Genomic DNA, 15,098 nt, shown 5'->3' with positions numbered 1-15,098 from the left:
GATGGTGTTGCAGTGATTGAAAAAGATGGTAATCTGATGGTGTCATATCTAGAGAATATGGTGGGTGGGGGAGAACTTCCCAACCCACCTCCATAATCTTATGTTGCGTCAAACATGGTACATGTAGACGTGCATTGTCGTGGAGAAGAAGAACACCTTTCCGACTGACAAGTGAGGGGAATTTCTATTGAAAGGCTTGATTTAAACGTTCCAGTTGCTGATTATAGATCTTTGCATTGACAGTTCGCTGTGGATTGAGGATTTCCCACCAAAAGCAAAGCATCACCTTCTGCGGATGGAGTCCAGGTTTTTGGGTCAGGAGTGGTTTTTGTCTAGGACTAAGCCATTCTTTTTGGCATTTAATATTTGCAAAGAGAATCCATTTTTCATCACCAGTGACAATTCTGTCCAAAAATGGTTCACGTGCATTACAAGCCAGAAGAGACGCAGCAACGTTCACACAGTTTATAAGGTGAAAGTCATCTGAACGAAATTTGCTGAGCCATCATTGACACATATGAACATTCAAAACATTTCCATAAATTTCTTTGATATTCTTTGTGGCTACAGAGGCGTTGTTTCCCTTCTTGTATTCAAACAGCATTATATGTTGAACGTGTATCTCGTCATGTGCCATAACTATAAGGGATTAGAGTATACTAAACTTTACACATTATATAGGCTACAGTAATGTGACATTTAGGCGGTTCGTTTAACTATTATACGTGATGTACGTTTTTGGGGGTTGGTTAATGAAAGTTTCAAAAATGCTACATTAATTTCTTGAAGACTCTTTTTTAAAGAATACACAACTAGTGTCCCCAAAAGTGTTCTGTTTCAAGAGTAAATAAAACCAAAATTATGAGAGACAAACATTTTTATTTCTTACTTTTGAAGTTCATATGTCATGCTGTGTTGTAGCCGACACAGTGCATAATTCTTCACGATTCATGGCATGCACATGTTTTACTGATATCACGACTGTACAAATTGCAATGCTAAGCATCCCTTATGTGATGTCATTTTAGTGTCTACTGACTGACTGACAGACAGACAACATACTACTGTATACTGGTACGAGTGGTTAAAACAGGTGACCACTCCATGCAGCCTTCAGCCCCCTTTTCAGGAAATAATTGGTATCAACACAAACAGAAACATGCAATACATATTATAACAAAATTGCATTTTATCTAAACAACATTGATATGGTATCTTCCTTTCAATTATTACTACAAACTGCACCTAAAAAAAATCTTCAATAAGCAGATGACTGCTGTATCCAACAGACTAATTTTGTAAAAATTTCAAATTATGGAACTAACCCTTTCAATCTCTCATAACTTCAGCTTTATACCATTTTAATCTACAAAATATACAAAACTCACTCTGTTGAAGAATTGTCAACGTTTCCTGCCTTTCTGCTTCAGAGACCAAACTATGACCTGGAGGAATACTAGGATCAGGAATTTCTCGGAGTTTTCTCTCTTTCTCCTCTCTCCACTGTTGTTTACGTTGAATAAGACTTAAAAGAGGAAGTAATTTAAAGACATACCACTAATAACTACTCATTGATTTATTATTATACACACCAATAAAGAAAACTTTTTCAGATATCTCACATAATTCTATCACAACATTTTATCATATGTACACAGTTCTTATAGGAAAGGATAACTACACTTAACCCTACATGCACGTTGAAGAATTAATGTTTACTATAATTCCAAATTTGTTATGCGAGTCTTCAGAAAATTTGGCAAGATTTTAGTAAATATGAAAAGTCCATTGTGAACAAAAAACCAGATTTTTTAATACAGTATTTTTACTAAACATTTGTCCACAAATTTGCAAAATCAGTCTGACTAGTTTGAGTACAAGGTGATTTTCATGTTTCATCTTACAGTTTTTATATATCATTTGCATAGCCTCTAGAATCTTCTAAATTAATATTAGAGCTATATCTATATTTATCTCATATTTTCTCTACCCTAACTCTGGCAAAATAATATGTAGCAAAAAATGATCTATTAAATTAAAATAAAGTAATTAATCACCCAGCAAGAGCATAGCTGAAGAGTTCGAGTGACAGAAAACAAAGTATCGAATAACATAATGCACACCTAATTGAGAATTTCTTTTTTACATTTAAACTTTTTATTATCTAATAAACTTTAACTTTTACATATTAATTACTTAAATAGTTAAAACATGTATGTAAGTAAATAAACAACAACATAAAAACAAGATATTTACCATTTATTATTGCTTACAGGCATAGTTGGAATTGAGAATGTACTCAACATGTGTCATTAAGACTACTTTTTCCACATCATATTAGTTGTCCAAAAGATAATTCTTGCAGCTTTCAAATATGCATTTTAAAACACACAATATTTTAAACAGCAAAATAAAATGCCCCAAAATAACTATAATTTATATGGCTTTCTAACATATATATAGGTTACAAAAATTTTATACTTATTGGTCTACACTCAATAGAGTCAACTTGTGAAATGGCGCTTTTTGTTGAAATAAATTAGCATAAATATAACATAATCATGTAGTTCACAAAACAGCTTGTCTATTAGTCATAAACATATATCACTAAAAATTAAGTGTGACAAAATAAATAATTTCTAAAGAATATAGAGTTGGGAGAGCTTCTGTGGTGGGTGAAACAAATTTATTCATATATCAGAAAATAAAGAAGGTGGGAAGTTCTTATTTTAAATTCTGGCCTGTCAATATCTGTGATTGGCATTTCTGATTGGTGGACATTCTGAAACCATATAAGGGAAGAAAGAAGATTTAAAAAGGAGAGTTCAGAGCAGAGGCACCATGTGACACAGAAAAGTGAAGACTTAGAATTTATCTAAATATTTCCTTTTTAAATTAAAAACTAAAACTTGTATAATATTGAAATTTAAATTAGCTACTTTTTGATACCAAGTTGAATGATATATATTGAAAATAAATTACATTTTGAATATAACTCTATAAAAGATCTGGCATACAAACTTTGATTCCCAACTATGAACATAGCTATACTCATTACCAGGTTGATTTTTAGTTTCACTCTAAGTAGGTAATGTGCTCTGACTGTATGTTAATAAGAACTTTTCCATTACTTTTTTATTAATTTTACCCAGGTTTCTTCTTTACTAAAATTATACAGTTTATATAAAGAATTATAATAATTAAATTATGATAAGCATATTCCACTTCACTTCCAATATCATTAAATGATTCATTAATATCATATTTTTCTGTTTTGAAACTTGTAATAACAATTCAAAGCAGAATGTACAATCCTCAAATTTACATTTTAAAGAAGGTATTACAAATTTTGCCCTACAAGCTAACACCTTTTCTATTTCACTCAAAACATAATGTATAATTAAATATCAAGTATTTTTGTACATTTATTATAATAAAATAGAAATTAACTACATTATAATTATTTAGTGTTTGGAAAGCCCAATTCAGGCAAAATAGGTATTACCTCTGAACCAGTGATGGAAATGGGGGAAAAATACATGTACCTAGTTCCCATTTTGCATTTTTTTTCCCCATTGGTCAAGTTTAGTACTACTGAAAATTTTTATTAATCCTATTATCACGAGTCAAAGGCCATGTCATCATGTTTATTGACTTGCATTCAAAATTTTATTGAACTACTATTTAAAAAGTTTTGTATATGAAACTATATTTTCATTATAATATATTAATTTGACATATGTAGGTAACCGCTTTTAAAACGTTAAACCTAGATTAGGTTTAACACCTTACAAGTTCCTTTTGTTTTTTATTACTATAGAATTCTAAAGGGTTTTAATTTTTCAATGCAGAATGTGGATGGACCATTTATCTCAAACCCCTGTACTAAATTTATAACATGAACATAAAGGGCCTTGGAACTTGTATTTTTAAAATTAAATTGAGTTTGATATGAAACATTTAAGAATTCAACTCTAACATCAATATTATTTCTATTACAATTACACTCTGTTTTTGTCTGTCCTGAAAATGCAAGTTCACCTTACTATCTAAATGTGCATGCATTTTATTTCAACATATTAAATGCTTATCAAAGTTTTTAAAAAGGTCTAATGTGAGGACATAGAATAACATGGTTATTTACTGATTGTATTAAGTATAGTAAAGTTTAGCCCTAACCTAAACTAAAGCAATAAAAATGTACACAAGTTACAGCATTAATTTATCTCTTTTTATCAAATACAGCTGTATAGGCTGTACTTAAAAAAGGCTTAACTAATATAAGGCTTAAGACAAGTGGATTAATAGATTTCAGTTTCTGGGATTAGAATTAATTTGTATTATTCTAGAAATCCTTGTATTGAAAGAAGTATTGTTGCAAGAAAGATACTAATCTGATCACAAATGTATTCTAGGCCTCTGTATTAATGTGGTATTTTGACCATTGTATTATAATGTTTGTATTCAGGATTCCTACTCATTAGTTCTCTCATATTTTAGGAAAACTGAATAATTTAACTTAAGAAATGATAAAAATCATTACACAAGAACTTCTTGAGTGATTATATAATTAATAATATTATGCCTAAATTTCTTAATATTAAAGTAAAAATAAAGCGTTTTCATCAATCTCCATAATATCACAATATTAATAAGTGTGCATTCAATCTGGATATAATACAGTAGTGTAAGTTAAAGTAAGACACTGAAAAAAATATTTTGAAGAGGCCTCTTGGTATTTCTAAACACAAGTGAATGACATGAATTATATACACCTTATTACCACACAAAATAATAAACTATTAATTTAAATAGGAAAAAAGCATTTAGATCAACTTAATAGGATAGCAAATGGCCAAGGAAATAATCCACATATTAATCATCCTAATAATATAACTTCTTAGTGCAGGCCTCTACAAATACTTTCATATCTAGAAGCCAGCCCAAAAACTTAGGAGCCAGATCCAATACAGAAAAGTTAAATAATATATTTTGAGTTGGTTGTGTGGTTATGGTATGAGATTTACTGTTTTACACTGAAAAAACAAAGGGTTCATTATGAAACTTTATTATATAACATATATTAAAGATAGAACTTCAATATGTGCAATTATCAAAATTGTAGATTAAATAACTGTAACTTAGGTGGATTCTTGCACTGAATGAAAGTAAAATAAAAATAATCACTGCAATATTGATAGACCAAGCAGGTTGTTTTTGAATAGGTCTAACCTACTCATCACTACAACACTATACAACGATAAGCAAAGGCCTTTTGGTGTGCCTAACCTAAGTTCACTACTGTTTGTACCAATGCATGCTAACGATCACATGATATCAACAACCACTTGATAGTCTTGCCTGAACTAACTGCCTTTGGTCCTGCCCGAGTCTAAACACATGCACTGATTGGTAGAATTGAGAGAAAGATGAAAAACAAAATAGCGTGAAATTTGTAATGTGTTGTGCAACTGCAGTGCTTCATTTCAGAAAAAACATTTTGGACTCAAACAATGTAAAAATGGTATTGGACTTCCAAGAGTCCAGAACTGTTTCAGATTTGAATTCTATTTAGTGTATCCCTTTGCATAAATAAAATAGGAGAAAATACTAGGCACTACTATGAAATTTTACTATGGCACCCAGGCTTTATCGAGGCCTGTCTTAGAGTATGTTCTGAAAAAGAAAATCTTACACATACAGTTTGAAGTTACAGCTATGAAAATCAATAGTTGGAAATATGACCATAGAATTTCCAACTTTATACTGTAGTGACGATTTGTTGATAACTTTTGTCACCTTTAGTGATTCTCGTGTAAATTAGTTTTTACAATATATTGTTTGTTTGTTTGTAATTAAGCACAAAGCTACACAATGGCCTATCTGTGCTCTGCCCACCACAGTTATTGAAACCTGGATTCTAGCGTTGTAAGTCCGCAGACATACTGCTGTGCCACTGGGGGTGCTACAATATATTAAGAATCAACATATAAATAGACGTTTTTCTGGTACATCACCATGAACATTCATTGTGTTTGCAAAGTATCTAGCAAGTATGAATATTTTAATATGGAATTAATGAATTTTAAAATATTTCTAAATAGAAATGGTTTACCAAATAATACGATTGATAATATCATACAGAATTATTTAGATGCGGTTAATAGTATTAAACAATTAAAATTTAGTGTTCCAAAACAAACAATAAGTACAATATAACTGTATCATGAACCATGATAGTGGTTCATATAGTGATTGTACAGGAATTTGCTCAAAACTCTAATAGAATATTCGAGCAAAAACCACTTTAAAAAAAGACTTAATCTTGAAACAACACTCAAAACCTTGCTTTTCAACAGTTAAACCACTCAACCATTCAAAATAAGCAAAACAAGCGATTTTATGATTGTTATACAAAATCAAAATTTGCTTATTTGTCCATATTATTGTTTCACAAGCCTACAGGAAAATCAACTGGGTATTTTGCCCTAAAACTTAGATAGATATACTATATGTAACACTGCAAATGTCCATGACCTATTTAAAAGTCGATTATTTTGCACTGAAAGTTGATTTACGTTGTTATATATAAATAATAGATGCAATATTGTTCTGAGCAGCCGCTTTTATGCTCGACAAGTGTTAAACGTGCTTACACCTGGCTCAGTAAATAATTACTTTAAAAGATATGAAGCTTTATTTAAAGTGATGTTATAGATGTATTTGTTTTATTTGAAAAGGTTGCTTTTCTACTGGTAAAATGTTATACGTGTTTAGTGGGGGTTGTGTCTTACTCTAGACATATATTTGCCCATTGCTGTGAATTAAAAAAGCCAACATACAATATAATTAAAAATTGTGAATTTAAAATCTACAAATAGAGGTTCAAAAAAAAAAGTAAGCAAACAAGGATGGAGATCTACTGCCGACAGTTTGCTCAAGCTACAAATACCTATTATGACTCGACTATACAATTATTGCAAGTGATATCTACTGTAGTGTGAAATAATAACACAAATTTTGCAAAAAACTTAGAGAGTAGTTTTAAACTTAATTCGACCTCCTTAGTTTTGTTGTGCTGTAAAATTTTCTAAGTCCTTCACTTTCTGCCATCAAAAAATCCTGTGTTTTCCTAGCATGTGCATTTGTGGAAAACTACAAATCATGAATTTTCTAGTGCATTAACTGGAAACTGCCACGTGAAAGGTTCCAGATTTTGCTGTTGCATATCATTTCTCAAGTCACTATTGTTCATTGAGTTCACTATCTCTAAGTGGATTTCCATGACTATATTTTAGCAAGTTTTTAAACGATTACTATAGAAGATTATCCTACTCAGACAATGGTGGTGATTCTTTCTACTGTTTAGTATACTTAGTTGAAATCATAAGTGCATATTCAGAATTTATTACCTCTGCATTAGCACTATTTTGTATACCTATTGCTATTTTAAAATAGTTGGTGTTAAGATTGTGATTGTAAATGTTGTTGATAATTGGCAACTTACACGTGTTTATATTGCATGCATTATTTGTGTCACTTTATTCTAGCAAACACTTGTGCACAGCAGGTTGTTGAAGAACATACATATGTGTCATGTAGACCTAACAAAGTAAGCATGTTGATGAGTCTATTTACACTGCATTAATCTGTGTAATGAGTCTGTTTACTTAGTGATTGAATTATGTTTTACAATTTCTTCTAATTACTAAACTCAATCCTCTCTTTTCCATATTCCAGAAAAGTCTAAGATCAACAAGTGGTATCTAGATACAATCACCAAAGGTTAGGAAGCATCTCTGTCTCCCAGAATTTCTTATTTTCTTAATCCTCTGTTTAAGGATACCATGTGGTATTTAGATAGCTAAGCAACAAATTTCTTCACTATCAATACATTTATCTGAAAATAATTTCCATGGTACTTTCTCAATTTTATGGAATTTCATTGTGTTGGTCTGCTATAGAAATCGTTGATTTTGTCACTGCCTAGTGTGGTTGAGTGATTCTACCATTGATAGACACTTGACTTTTACTTCACAATTACAAACCAAGCCACTATTGAAGGCACTTAAGTAGTTTCCTTCCATTTTTGTAAACAAACAACCATATTGGATATTTGAAATCTATGATCAATATGCTGAAATGGAACATTTCTTATTTTGATGGTCATAATCAATTGCAGCTGGAGATGTCTTTTGAACATATAATATTCTTTGCTACACAAGATGTTTTCTCTCACACACTGAAACTTTCAAGCTTTCTCAAAAACAGTGGCCGTTTCTCTCTCCTTCCTCCATCTTTGGTTACCACCATGGCTTTTAGTTTGTTTGTTTTTTCAATTTTGTGTATTTCTCCTTTCATAGCTTTTTAGTCATTTCAATAGTTAAATTTTTTTTATCTTATTTATTTTGGCTTCCAACAGCAAGCTGTTGAGCTGTCCATGTCCACTTTTTTTTTTATCCTTATGTTGTTATAGATCATTTTAGTAGAACCTTCTAAGTTTGTCTGCTTGTTTTAACTGAGTATTATTGCATCATAATATCTCACAGTGCATAGAAAGTTCTAGACTTCTGTTAAATAAGACAAAGTTAGTTAGACAGAGATAGATCTAGACTGTGTGATTGAGTTTAGCTACAAAGAGCATATAGTGGCAATTTCTAAAGTGAATTATCACAGATTGTATTGTAATAACAGAATAGAGAAGAAATAATTTGTCTTGTAAAATTGTGCTGTAAGGTAACTGAACCAGCCAGCATGGAATTTGACAAAATGGAGACAATTATTTGAATCTCTGGATACAACTGTGGTAATTAACTGTATAACAAACATTTGTATAGATGCTATCAACAAGTAACATGCATAAAAATATTCCTCACATTTGCTCTGTTTGCCAAAATATATGGTCTACTTCATTGGCCTATTTGAAGTTCCAAAATATATTTTTTTTTCAATTTTATACTGAACAGTGTTTCTAGTTTTAAAACTGCTTAGAATTTTTGCACTTTTAACACTCCTTGTTGCATGTTCCAGTATTTATGTACATGTTTATACATTATTCTTTCAGAAAACATAAACGGCCTAATCACTGTGACTGCTGGTACATTATGGATAAAGCCCATCACAGCTATAAATGGCAAGATTGTAGATATAATACTAAAAGTATATTGAACTTGTAAACACTCTTCTGATTCAAAAACAAAAATGTTCAGAAGGGTGGTAAAAATTATTATACCTTTGAGAATTTCATATCTCTAGCTACCACAGTACCAAAGGAAGACAGTCAGGGTAACAAGGAGGGTGTATAATGTAATGTACTTACAACTTGTGCAGCAAAGCATTTCAAGTAAATAATCTGCTAATCCATTTATAACTCCTACAAAACAACAGCTTTCATCTATTAATTCTTTACATATTTGGTCAGTGGATTTCATCAACCTTGTAACCACAAATTAACCAGAGTTTCCATACTATAACTTTAATATTTTCACAAAATTTATCAGGCTTTCAATAACAATTACAAGTTTTTGTACACAAAAAATCAGATTTTCTAAATGAGTATTTTAACTATTTGTTCATAAATATATGGAGTCAAGGTGTTGACTCTTCTGAGTGTGAATTGATTATCATGTTAAGATTAAAAATACTTGTCTTCATCTGAAAATTTTTAAATTTCACTTGTGTAACCTCTAAAGCATTGTAAATATCAAATGTTCTTTTTCAATAAAACTATATTTTATCTAATTATAGTATTTTGGCACTTGTGTATAAAGTTAAAATCATATATAATATTCAACGTTAAACTGGTACACAATTAAAAACATTTGATTTAGGCCTATCTATGGCCTTCAAAGAGTTTAGCTCTAACTAAAACAAGAGGGGCTTAAAATTAGGTACTTGGTCTGAACATTGAGAGTTAAACTTTCAAACTGAAGATAAAATACATAATACTCTGTACTTAAAACAACATATCATTATACATCATTTGATAAATTAAAACTTTGCCTATCTATTGGATATAAATGATATAAAACATCAGAGAGAGAATTATTGGCAACTTATGGAAGAGATGTGACATGTGGGAGTGGAAAGTGGGTCTGATTTTCTAGTTTATGACTTTGTAAACAAATAAGATCACAGGTTGTAAAAATTAGACTTTGCCTTAGTAATATCTATATTATAACAAGTAATTTTACATTAAACTCCATACTTCAGAGAGAGTGGTAAATAAGTTAGAGATGGGGAAGACATAGGGAACAAATGTCAGGATTTTCATACAAGAGAACATTGAAGATTTATTTAAATATTTCCATATAAAATTAAGGAATTAAAACCTATATACGGTTAAAATTTGATTTATTAACTACATTTTGATGCCACGTATATTTGTATAAATTAATAACAAAGTAGTTTTATTAAATTTTGAATGAAACTCTGTAAAAGATCATGACATGCACACTTTGACCTATCCATTACAAGAGGGTTAGTATAAACTTAAACCATCCATCCATAAGTAATCTGATGCTCACATTATGTTGGTAAGCCTAAAGTTCGCACAACTTGTTCAAAATCAAACATTTATCTTCATTTAGGAAATGAATACATTCACATTTTCAGTGACAATATTTCTAATAAGTCTGGTAAAAGTAATTTGAAATCTATATCAATACTTCATCAAACAGACCACAATACTTCAGTAAAAGTTAACCAGTGTTGTTGTGAAATAGATAACATCAGCATTATAGTTTAGAAGCATCAAATACCTACTATTTTGGAACTTTTCCCAGTTGATGAAATGAGTCAGGTTTTTTTTGTGATTTCTTTAATGCATTAGCTACATGATGCATATCTGTAAGGGATGGACTTTTTGAAACAGCTCTAAAATTCTGTGCTGCATTCTTAGGTCGTGCAGTATTTTTCTGTTTCTCCTGGGGTAGCTGAAAAAATACCTCACTGTTTTTATTGTGTAAATATAAAACGTTGTTTTTTATTATTTATTATAATCTAAAAAAATTTTAAACACAAGTGCCAGTAGTCCATAAATACCTCACTGTATCAAGTCTCATACATGAAATTATACAAGCAAAGTTTCAGTTGTTTGACAAATAATCTTAAATAAAAAAAATGAAAGATAATGAAGGTTGACTTGTTAAAAACACATTTACTTGGGAATTAAGTCTTGAGTCACTTAATATTTAAGCTTCCATGATTCTAAAACCTGTAAATATATAGATTTAACAACAGCCAAAAATCAGCAATTTTGAGTTACCATTACACTTTACTTCTTTTACATATTTCTCCCACTTGAATGGGATCTCAATATACCTGTTTGGTAAACAATAAAAGCATTCCCGAAACAACAAAGTCATAGAAAATTCTATTATCAACTTTATGCATCCTTAAATATTTTGTTAAATACAAATATTTGACTTTTTTTATTGACCTATACCTAAATGTTTTTATTTTTTGTTCTATTTCAGAACAATTTCAATAAATATAGGAGCTTTAAAATCTTCTGGGAGTCTTGCACTGAGCACTGACAAAAAAATACTTCTTTAGAATAATTTTTATACATTTAATATTTATCACATGAAATAAAATATGAAACATTAAAATAAGTAACCTTTAGGCCTATCAAGATTCCTTTCAAATACATTACAGCATTTTAATTTTAAACCATAATATATAACATCCTGAGACTATATCAGTTTTCTCTATAACTTACAGTTAAGTCTGATGCACTAGAAGATTTCCTTAGATGTGACACAGTTGTTCCTTGAGTTATGCTTTCTTTCTTATCAGTTTCTTCACAGTTCTTTACTTCGGGTGATTTTAGAAGACTGTCACCTGATTCAGAACTCGTTCGTGTGGTGGAACATTCGGCAGAAGGGCTAGCAGCAGCTGAGGGAGACTGAGAGAAATTGATATAACTTGCAACTTTATGAAATTGAACAAAAGATAAGAATATTGAAGCAATTAAAAATCTGAAATATATAGCTTCAAATCAAGGTTGGAACTAAATCATCATCCATTTAGAAATAATAATTCTAGTTAATAGTTTACTTAACTAGCTTACTTCAAATCTAAGAAACATTTCAGTTTTTACAAGCCAAGTTAAACAACAACAAAATTAATATCCTGCTACTTCTGTACACTTTAGTAGCATGGTTACATCACAAACTAGTTATAAATTAATAAACATATGTTATATCAATCAAATGTAATAAAACTATAAAAGTAATCCACTTTAGGCAAATGGAATAATTCAAAACATCATATAGAAATTATAATTCTTACATATCTTTTTTAGTCATAAAATTTATGCTATAACAAGAACTGTAAATGTTCACAATACAAGCATTCTTCATTGAAGAAAATTTCGTACTGTCTTGTGTAATAGTACTGATGGCAGTATTCCACTACAAAGTGGTCCAACTTTTGACAAATGAAAACCAGGTAATAAGTAATGAAATGATTGCCTGTTTTTAACCAATTTCAATCACTACATAAATTTTTATATTAATGACATAACACTTATTATTGCAACAGGTCAGATGTGGGTCACCAGTTGTATTACATTGTCCTAAGATAACATTAAAAGCAATTTTTGTCAGTTGTTTAACAGTAGATAACCTTTATAGCAGTTGCACTATGATGTGTTGGTATATTGCAATAAATTTTGCTTCATGCTATGCATATTAGTACAGTGTTGTACTAATATTTTGATGAGAAAAAAATTGTGTTTTTTATCCTGCATACTACCTCTATAGCCAGTGTATCATTTTTTATGTTGTATTAAGTAAGATGATGATCCACACTTTAAAGTAGCCCAGGTTTTACTGCAGTATAGCATTTTCATTAGCATTTCAGTTTTATATCAGATGTGTTAGTACTACAGTGCAGTATTATCTAAGATATTTTTAACACTGAAATGTGGTATTTCCAAGAAGTAGCAATGGTCCCTGTGCTGCAGTTATTTCATTGGCTTCTTGGGGATGGCACATGTATGTGTAATTTGTCAAGCTGGTACACAGAATACTGGCATAAAAGTTCTAGAAATTCACCCCTACTAGACAGCTTTTTATGTTCAGTATATTATCTAATTTGTACTTCTAGGCATCTTGGAGATTTGAGCTATACCCAAGAACTACTGAAAGTTTTATGGCAATCAGAGTGGGAGAAGTAAGCATTAACCTTTTCTGAACTGGTGAGCACCTTTCAGGTGTTGAGTGCACATCTACATATCAAATTACAAAATTTAAGTAAAAATAATAATTTTAACTATTTCAACAATGTTTTATTAAAATATTTTAAAATTGATATTTTGCCATTTTTTTAAATATTTATTGTAATTTACAAAGAAATATGAAAAAAATAAATTCACACATGTCTACATAGCTCCAAGAAGCTTCTCTTACAAACAACGAAATTATTCATTTTTTTAAATATTCTACCTATTATAAAGCATAGATTTATATTTGATAGGAAACTACAATCCCTCGAGAATACAATTCTCAAGATTTTGTTTCTCAGGTGGTTATCCCTCTCCTTCTCTGATTTTGTTAGAATGGCTTGTCAATCTCACTCCTTTATGACCACAAAGAAAGTGATAAGAATAACTACTAATGTAACTATGCTTTTCAAATAGCTATCAGCAAACTTTAAATACTATTAGAATATAAGCTATTTATATCAATGTAGAGTGGTGTGAGAAGTAATTTATAATTTCAATGAAAAGGGACAAGGCATAGCTCATGCAGAATATAATAAATAAATGTTTTGGGAAGTTTATAATATTTGGGAAAAATCCACATACAGATCTGAGAATTATCTTGGCTTCTTTAGATATTATTTCATTCCTGAATTTTTTTTAAATTTCATTTGCTTGAAAATTATGGAAATTTTCTTCTATGACAACACATTAGGTAAGCCTTATTAGATTTAGAATAGGGTAAGCAATGGAAAAACATGTCAGTGACTCAAGTTCTTATTTATTGAATATTATTGTTACGTTTATCATATTCAAACAATACATATAAATAAAAGAACATAAAATTTATGAAAAGAAAGATTATTTATTGATACAAATTGATTTGATTTTGAACAGGATATTGTTAGTAAAAATACTGTTACCTAACCCGATGCCTTTGTGACAGGTCAGGCTGTAAGTCACCAACAAATCTTTGTCAGTTTTCTACATGTTTTATATGATTTATAGCTGAAAGTGGTAACAATTGGTCAAATAAAGTATCAAAATAAGTATGTTAATAATGATCAACCATGTTGGAACTGAATGGACATACAATATCGAACTTCCTGATCAACATTAGAAAAACTTGAAATCCTACAGCTAAATAGAGTATCTTTAATGTTTTTCCAAAAGAGTATCTGATAACAAAATTTTGGATATTTCACACCATAATAACTGAAAGAAATATTAAATCAGGTTATACAATTTTTTAAGCTGAAACTACATGCAATTTAGTGAGATTGTCCTAAATTTTATGCAGTTTGGTTAAGTATTTCCACTGCAAGAAGCAAAAGAATCAAAGGATATCAGTGACCCTCCCCCCTCCTAGGTCTAGAAAGGATTAATGGGAAATGAATCAAGTAAGGAGTTCTTGAATCCCTCTGGGACATACCCAAGAACCCCCGAAAGTTTCATGGTGATCAGAGCTTGGGAGTTGGAAATTTTTAATCATTAACAAATATTAAGTCATCAAGAAATTAATTTTTTTTAGATGAAAAAACCCAAACAACTTGTATATCAAAACAAAACATTTTTTAAATGAAATAGTCTCTATTCTTATCGATGATACTTTTCCATCTTACAATCAGGTTGTTAATGCCTTTATTAAAGAAATCACTTGTCTCTGAAGCAAAAAAACATGTTGATATCCTCTTTAACACTTTTCACATTTCCCATTAAGATTGTGTTGCAGCGAACAAAAAAAAGATGGTAATCTGATGGTGCCATATCTGGAGAATATGGTGGATGGGGGAGAACTTTCTAACCCAACTCCATAATATTGTGTTGCGTCAAATGTGCCACATGTGGACATGCATTGTTGTGGAGAAGAAGAACACCTTTCCGATTGATG

General features: G+C 30.3%; 1 protein-coding gene across 2 annotated transcripts in view; it reads right to left on the bottom strand.

Moving 5' to 3' along the window:
- The window catches only part of LOC106478385 (enkurin domain-containing protein 1-like), a 32,058-nt gene that overhangs the window by 3,838 nt on the left and 13,122 nt on the right, over nucleotides 1-15,098 (bottom strand). For both annotated transcript variants that reach the window (XM_022381977.1, XM_022381978.1), the window contains exons 4-6: nucleotides 11,723-11,908; nucleotides 10,765-10,934; nucleotides 1,389-1,525 (exon numbers count right to left, since the gene is read on the bottom strand). In XM_022381977.1, the coding sequence (XP_022237685.1) occupies nucleotides 1,389-1,525; nucleotides 10,765-10,934; nucleotides 11,723-11,908 (493 nt within the window). The remainder of the gene's footprint in view (nucleotides 1-1,388; nucleotides 1,526-10,764; nucleotides 10,935-11,722; nucleotides 11,909-15,098) is intronic.

The sequence above is a fragment of the Limulus polyphemus genome, unplaced genomic scaffold (genome assembly GCF_000517525.1).
Source record: "Limulus polyphemus unplaced genomic scaffold, Limulus_polyphemus-2.1.2 Scaffold206, whole genome shotgun sequence".
In the NCBI taxonomy this organism is placed as follows: Eukaryota; Metazoa; Arthropoda; class Merostomata; order Xiphosura; family Limulidae; genus Limulus; species Limulus polyphemus.
Note: the sequence above shows the minus strand (reverse complement) of the source record. Positions and strands in the feature narration are given on the sequence as shown.